We start from the raw sequence: 7782 nt of genomic DNA, 5'->3' as shown, positions 1-7782 counted from the left end.
ATTAAATGAAGATGTTAATTTAAATCACTATGATTCCCCAATTGTTATTATGTTATTTAAGTTTGATAAGAAAAACTTAAATTTAATTATGCATAGTTATGGTATGTATCGTATTCAGTCAAACCTTCTGGTAACAACCGTGGATATCCTTTGACTCGTAAGAGCTGCAGGGTCTTTGATGAGTCCCCATCGTTACGCTCCTTCTTTTGCCCGATCGAGTCCTCATTTGATATCCTCATGACGGACTTGAACTTGTCATTTTCGACCTCCAGATGCGCAAATTTCGCAGCGCTCATTAGTGCCAGCATCTATCAATAAATAAAAATGCACTTCTTATACCCTGCATAAACTTACATTTTTGTAATATAAATCCGAAGTCGTTGATAGAACTCGAAAACCAGCTGCTGACACGATGCTTAACTTAGAAAACTTACTTCCACGGTGAAAACAATTTCACTTTCGAATTTCAGAGGTAACGCGTTAACTTACGTATTGCGTATCACTCCTGTACTCATTCAAACGGTTTCGATAGAAATAAAGAAATATGTAGTGACTACAAAAAGTATTGACACGAAAAACATTCGAACTGATAGAAAAGTGGCTTACTACAAAATATAATAACACTTTTGTCCAACATGAGATAAGAGAAAAGAATAATACGTAAACGTCATTGATACTATAATTGGTAACATTAAGCTGACTAGAACAACAGGTGATAATCATAAGTTTCTTCCTACATTTACCTACAATATCTTTTACTTTTTCAAGAAAACATAAAAAATAAGTGCTAATATTATTTCCTTTAGTAATTTCTTATTATCATATCATTCAACAAATTATCAGTACTTTTCGTAATCACTTTAATATTAATTCTGTGAAATATAATTATCTTCACAATTACTGCAGCTCTGAAATCCTTGTCAAAATCCACCACCGATACATTTATAAATCAATCTGTCATCCTTTCAGAAATCGCGAACCTCTATAATGTAAATCGTGTCCACTTAAAGTAAAGATTATCGTGCAGGCAGCCTCGACAGGCTCCACGCGACTGCAGTTCCTCAGAAACTCGTGAGTGCCGATGCCGAGGAACGTGAGGCGTGAGGTAGCATCGATGGTTCACTTAGAAACAGAGCGAGAAAGAAGGATAACGGACAGTAGCGTTGGCCGAGAAAGAGGCGGTGAGAAAAAGCGAAAGGACGGTGGAAAGGTTGTCGTAAACGTTGTGCAAGAACCAACATTGATCGAATTGGGACCACGGAGAGGCCGGCGCGGCGACTAGGACATGCACGTGCTGTGCCTGGGCATGCAACGCATCGGTTCGCTACGCTTTTCGAAGGAGAGCGCATACTTATTGTAGATATTTATGTATCTACGTAGATACTTGAAAGCCAGGTAGAAAAATCTTCCTGCTTTTTACAAGAAAGTAGAAAGAATATTATCTGATGGTCACGAAGTCAGATACGAAATGAAATTTTTGTATCTCTAATCTATATGACGAAACACAAATAACAATGCGTGCGAAATAATAACGAACATTTAATGAAAGGTGTTCTTTTGCATATTCTCTCGCTTCTGTAATAATTAGTATAATTAGTACGGTGATATGATAAAAATATGCACATTACTCTTCCTGACNTTAAATATCGAAATTAGAAGAAGAATGCACTATTTTTAATTATAGGAAATGCGGTTTTCTAAGGTACATAAACTTTTGGGATTGACTGTATAGCTAATACATCCTTAAAAGACGCATGGTAAAAAGAAGTTAAGAACCGCTGTACTCTAACATAAGCGGATTAGCGTGGCTTCATGTTGACGTTGAAAGGATTTTCGTTAAAATTATTTAATACAGCTTCTGAATTTTACAATCATACAAGAAAAAACAACAAAAAATCATCGAACTCATAAAATACTTTTGTATAATATCACGCTCTCAAGTAACACTTTCTCTAATATTGAGAAACGCGAATTAAAGTGAGGAAATGAAAAATGACGTTACCTATTATCCTGGTTGCGATTGAATTTTGCGTTCCTCCAAAACGGTGATCTGCGAGTGATCGCGAATTGTGCGACACAGACTGGCGGATGTCTCGAAACTTGTTTGCAGAAGTGAATTGTGTACTCTGGAAGCGAAACCCATTTACTTCCGCGATGGCACGACGCCAACATCCGATCCGTTTGCCTGTCAAAATGATTACCTGAAACAAACACATCGATGGTTCTTACCCACATTGTCATTCGCTGAACGGAAATTATTATTGGAACTAGAAATCGTCATATAACATTCATAAATCATTTTTAATTAAGAAAAATCATTCGCACAGGATAACATTTTAGATTTAATTACTGTTTGTACTACAACTTTCCTTTTGCCACTGAATCCACCTAGCTCGTCGAATTTCATTTTACAATTTTCTTCATCAACCGTCGTTCGTTATAGTGACCACGCCTTCTTAACGCAGATTTATTCCTTCCGTAATACAACAGAATCGGAACGACCAAATTCTTACTATTTTCATTTATCGCGTACGAGAAAGTGTGACCGATGTGGATATATCAGCTACGAAATCCTTATTCTACTCAATTTACTTTGCAAAGTATTTGCGCTCCACCGTACACTCTTAATTTCATGACTTCACACTCTTTTCATTAAGCCGACCGCGTTCACTTATACAAAATAGATGCACAGTATTATTTTTGTTTCACTGGATATTTCCCGAATAATTTTTCCGGTTCCTGTAAACGGGTCTCGACCTATAATGTACCGGGTTATCCGTCGTAGTGTTTCAGTTGCGCGCAATGCTATATAGATCGCTATACTATACACGACACTCGGATGCACGTGTTCTCGCGCTCACGTGCACCGGCTCTTATTGATACCTGTATTTTACAGCAGAGTTTCCCAACCTACATACCTCAAATCGCTATTTACCATCTATTATACGTAATAATCAACCTGCGACACTAAGTTATGACTATGACAAATGTTTAAGGTAAACAACGTATTTTAAAAAGTACTTTACGTAACGGAATAAATTCATGATAAATTCATACGTCATTTGTTATCCACGTGAAAATTCATTTGCAAGAAATAATTTATTAAAATTTCACATGTAGATTAGAACAGTCTGTGAAATAGTCTGGATGCATCTTCTTAACATACATCACATAATTTTATTTTTTATGGGGAAGTATGCTAAAAGTATGAAAATAATTGCTACAAAAAACGATCATTTATAAAACAGTTTAAAACGTCGATTGAGAACCTAAACGCAATAAGCGTACGCACGCGGCTACGTAACGATATGCGTCATCATCATTGCTGTGTCGATTCTTTTCGATTCAACCAAACTCTATACTGTCTTTTTCTACGTTAAACTAACAATAAAATACGATGCAGATACGATATGTTACTGTTTGTTTTTTCTTGTTTATGAGCTACAAGTCGATAGCTTTTACAGGAAGTTTAACGAACAAAATTTAATTGTATTTTTTACAATGAAGAGAATATCATTTATACCTGTACGATCTCCGACAGTCATTAATTTCATATCTCCTATTGAACTCTCTATGAAGAATAATAAAGAAATAAGTAATATCTTTGTACTATAATTGAGATCAGAATTACATAAATCTATTTACCACGTTAGCGATGTTCTGATGATAACTCGTCGATCTTTAAAAGTACAAATATCTTCTTTAAAAAGTATAATCTTTAAAAAGTACAAGTACGACTTTATTCAACAAGATATTGCCACTATCATTGATTCTTTTTAATACAGGAATACGTATGTAAAAAGAGAGAATGTACACACGAGTGTTTCACGTTACAAGCACTATGACAAACTATTTAATACTGAAGGAGAACATGTGCATTATGTATTTAAACCGAGTGGGAGTGACTGACTGATAAATTACATTTCGCTAAGGGGTACTGCGTGGTTGTACAGAAACAATAATTTAATTACTTATTTGGATTACGTGGTTTCATATTGGATTATATTTTTATAAATTCTTTGTGACGTCGCAAAGAAGTATGCAGTGCATGAATTATATATGTACATAACTATCCTTATCCTCACGTATGTCATCAGCTACACCTACCCAAAACGATTTTCGTATTGTACCATTCGTACTGATTTGTACCATGTATCACGTATCCGTGTTGTCTGCTGTCGGCGAATTGTGCGATGCACAATGCACAATTTCAATTTTGTAACATAACACGCATGTCCATGGGTAATGTAAGTGGGGAGAAATAGTAGTGGGGACAGCACGGGAAGAGGAGAAATGGGGAAAGTCCCTCGATTAGGCTTGATTAGGCTATCGCACCTCTAGCCTAATAGAAAAATAGTTGAATATTTGCAAATATTGTACATATCTAATTGTAGTGCAGTCAAATGCGGATGGGTACAAATTACTGCGACTGTTATCAATGTCATGATTTACAAACCATCTTCTCCTTTGTCCAAGATATGATTTGAAGATTAAGGTTCGGTCGTTTACAATGAGTAAGATCATAAATGAGTGCCGGATTTAGTAATTAGACCGTATGATAAAAAGATATAAAGTGATATTTAATGTACGTAAGTTCTATCACTTTTTAAACTTCAACGAATAAACTCTGAGAACTTTATTTATTTAGGTATATCTAGGTGTTCAAAATGTTGAATATACAAAGGAGTTTGGTTGTGTTGATACTGTTTTCCTTTCATTTTCATGAAGTTATTCTTTTACAATCATCAACACTTGTACCCATTGTTAATCCAGGAATATATAAGAAAGAGTATCAGCTTATTATAAATAATACTGTTGAATATGTATTGTTATATCCTACTACTAACGTAAGTGTTTATAGTCTTCTGCAGTTAACATTTCATGAATGAATGATATTTTATTATGTATTTTAATGACAATTTAGGTAACGTTAATGGAAACTGCTAGAATAGAGGTTGAAAGCAATGCCACTCATGATCAACCTCTTATAGTGGTTGTACGTCAAAAAAGAGAAATCCTATCATGGCAAATCCCCCTTGTTGTGAATAGTATGTATTTCGGTGAGGTAGAATATAATAAAACTAGTCGAACTCTGTGTTCAGCTAAATATTATCGGAGTGGATCGGATGATGAGGAAGAATTTGTGGCTGTTACATTATCTACTGTTAGCCATAAAAATATTTTTTTTAAACTTAACATGACGCAAGAATATCATTTTTATTTAAGGTACATATTCTGTTATGTGCCAATAGTAAATTACATTTATGTCTAGTTAAAGCTTCACGATCACATATCATTTTCCTGTTTTTTTTTTCCAGTACAGAGCAACCAAGAACAGTAGAAATTTCTCCGTCTCAACCTATTTATTATGGTTACAAATTCCCAGAACAGACAGGAAATCCTTCTGTAATTGTTCATGTTACATCAGATAGTGATACTTGTATGACAGTTTCGATACAAAACACAACAGTGGGTATAACTTTACGACTTCTACATTGATGCACTATCATTACTTTATAGAATACTTTTTTTAGTGTCCTGTGTTTGATTTAGAAAGGAATGTTGAATTTTCTGGTTTATGGCAAACTGTAAGCCGGCAAGGTGGTATAACTGTGCCAGTAAGTATAAAACTTTTATTTTGCATAACAGATAGTAGGTGGATTAGAGGGATAGTTTTAATTTGTGTGGAACGTTGTTCAGAAAGAAGCATATCCACTGGGCTTTTTCGTGATACTTGTAGTGAAAGGTGATGATACTGATTGTTCTGGTGTTCCAAGTATGATCTCTGCACGAAATAAAAAGGTGACACTAACAATAAATACTAGTATTACCAAAAAGGATTGTCTCATTGCTTCTGGAATAGCAATAGTTATTATCGTTACATTTTGCTTTGCTTATATCATAAGCATAGTACTATATAAAATCAAACAAGATAGAAAACTGAAGCAAGAATTACTGGATCAAGAATCTCAGCAGATCGATGACCCTATAGCAAGTCCATCAACGATAGAGGAGGTAAAATGAGTTAAATCGTGAATTCTGCGTTGTTCAAATATAGGATAATAAAGATTCTCGATGACTATTCATGTTACATGTTTCAGACCGGTACGAATCAAATAGTGTCTGCAGATGAAAATTCTTCTCTGGATGAAGACGACATTGATATGATGGAAGACGCACAGTATGACAAAGATGTGATACGAACAAAACTAGTGCTTTCAGTTTGTGATCTCGCTCGCAAAGATCCAAAAATTCTCAGGAACAAGTCTCGATTATACGTTTATTACTTATTAACGGTCGCTATTTTCTATACTTTACCCGCTGTCCAGCTGGTGACCACGTACCAGCACGTGGTTTATGTTACTGGCAACCAAGATATGTGTTATTACAACTTCTTATGTTCTTATCCGTTTCTGTCGGTGTCGGACTTCAATCACGTTTTCTCCAACATTTGGTACATCATGTTAGGTCTTCTATTTCTGTTCATAACATACTTCCGAGAGTTCAATGAAATCGAAAGGGAAAAGAACAAATGTTACGGTATACCGCAACATTACGGATTATTTTACGCGATGGGCACCGCGCTCATCATGGAAGGCATACTTTCGGGGAGTTATCACGTCTGTCCAAATCGAAGCAATTTTCAATTTGGTAAAACAATTGTTTCCTATTGACGTTTTGATGATCCTTTTCTTTATTATTAATAATGCTTTGTTTGTTCCCTTAGACACGAGCTTTATGTACATCATAGCAGTGCTGTGCATGATTAAGATTTATCAAACCCGTCATCCAGACATAAATGCCCGAGCGCCGGTTACATTTGGGCTTCTGGCGTTAGTCATTTTCATAGGATTGTTGGGAGTTTGGCTAAGTGGCTCGACATACTTCTGGATTATGTTTTCAATCGTACACTTGCTAACTTGTCTGTACCTGACAGTACAGATTTATTTTATGGGACGATGGAAAGGCAAGGGTTTGCTAAAAAGAGTAATACTGGTACTGAGTTTTGAAATTATTCGTTTTATGTCAATCTTTGTTAGGCACGGTTTATCACCTGTTTCGCAACTTTCCAGACTTGTAAACAAGATGCCCGTGCTGGAATCACGCATCTGATTCGACCCATATACCCGGCACGATTTATTATGCTCGTCATAGCAAATTTATGTAACATAGCGTTTGCAGTGTTGGGAAATATATATCACCAGAAGAATTTTGCAACGTTTCTACTAGCAATATTAATGTCCAATTTAATTTTGTATACTCTATTTTATATCGTTATGAAGGTACGTAAAAGCAAGCAGTGATAATAGTAAATTACTTATGCTTATGTTAATCTATTTTGTAATATTTCAGATTTGCCATAAAGAACGAATTGTACTTCAACCATTAATTTATATCCTTTTATCAATTGCATTCTGGTCTGCTGCTTTATATTTTTTTATAAACAAAACTATCTCATGGGCAGTTACACCAGCACAGTCACGCCTATTTAATAGATCCTGCGAACTCTTCAACTTCTTTGATAGCCATGACATTTGGCATTTTTTGTCTGCTTTAGCAATGTTCTTTTCGTTTATGTCACTGCTTACTCTAGATGATGATCTAATCGATGTACATCGAAGTCAAATACCAGTCTTTTAAGGACAATGACACAAATGAAGAGATGTTTTACACTTTTTTTTTATATCTTTGATGATATGATTGCATGTAATATACATTCAAAATTGATATTCGATCAATTAAAAATAGTATAAAATATATTGTATGTATTTATAAAGATCT

At 35.0% G+C, this 7782-nt stretch overlaps 2 protein-coding genes across 9 annotated transcripts in view; one reads left to right on the top strand and one right to left on the bottom strand.

Moving 5' to 3' along the window:
- LOC108629909 (F-box/LRR-repeat protein 3) overlaps positions 1-4195 on the bottom strand; it is a 10853-nt gene extending 6658 nt beyond the window's left edge. Inside the window, exons 1-4 of one of the 7 annotated variants that reach the window (XM_018032886.2) lie at positions 3646-3895; positions 3524-3571; positions 2003-2201; positions 125-308 (exon numbers count right to left, since the gene is read on the bottom strand). In XM_018032886.2, the coding sequence (XP_017888375.2) occupies positions 125-308 (184 nt within the window). In that variant the 5' untranslated portion in view covers positions 2003-2201; positions 3524-3571; positions 3646-3895. Of the gene's footprint in view, positions 1-124; positions 309-434; positions 881-901; positions 1431-2002; positions 2851-3523; positions 3572-3645; positions 3896-4107 lie in introns of those variants that run through there. The other 6 variants (XM_026817890.1, XM_018032873.2, XM_026817912.1 and 3 more) reach the window with 6 other exon arrangements.
- Positions 4196-4296: 101 nt separating this feature from the next.
- On the top strand, positions 4297-7779 carry LOC108629957 (SID1 transmembrane family member 1). 2 transcript variants are annotated; one of them, XM_026817832.1, is made up of 10 exons: positions 4297-4514; positions 4649-4847; positions 4925-5226; positions 5319-5469; positions 5535-5618; positions 5701-6015; positions 6102-6651; positions 6728-6996; positions 7074-7283; positions 7354-7779. In XM_026817832.1, exons 2-10 carry the CDS (start codon positions 4668-4670, stop codon positions 7639-7641), a joined length of 2349 nt encoding a protein of 782 aa, XP_026673633.1. In that variant the 5' UTR covers positions 4297-4514; positions 4649-4667; the 3' UTR covers positions 7642-7779. The 2 variants fall into 2 exon arrangements, with proteins under 2 accessions (XP_026673633.1, XP_017888453.1); XM_018032964.2 differs by having other exon boundaries at positions 4297-4585.
- Positions 7780-7782: the final 3 nt, after the last annotated feature.

Source organism: Ceratina calcarata, unplaced genomic scaffold (genome assembly GCF_001652005.2).
Source record: "Ceratina calcarata isolate Rehan_Ccalc_2016 unplaced genomic scaffold, ASM165200v1 scaffold140, whole genome shotgun sequence".
Taxonomy (NCBI): Eukaryota; Metazoa; Arthropoda; class Insecta; order Hymenoptera; family Apidae; genus Ceratina; species Ceratina calcarata.
The sequence above is the reverse complement of the archived record's forward strand: the minus strand, read 5'-3'. Positions and strand labels throughout refer to the sequence as shown.

What these genes read in the sequence shown, in the direction of transcription:
- LOC108629957 (XM_026817832.1), top strand. Translation starts at nt 4,668, where the DNA reads ATGTTGAATATACAAAGGAGTTTGGTTGTGTTGATACTGTTTTCCTTT. An exon ending in AAGGTGGTATAACTGTGCCA is followed by an intron (nt 5,619 to 5,700) that starts GTAAGTATAAAA and finishes AACGTTGTTCAG; the next exon opens with AAAGAAGCATATCCACTGGG. An exon ending in TGCTAAAAAGAGTAATACTG is followed by an intron (nt 6,997 to 7,073) that starts GTACTGAGTTTT and finishes GCAACTTTCCAG; the next exon opens with ACTTGTAAACAAGATGCCCG.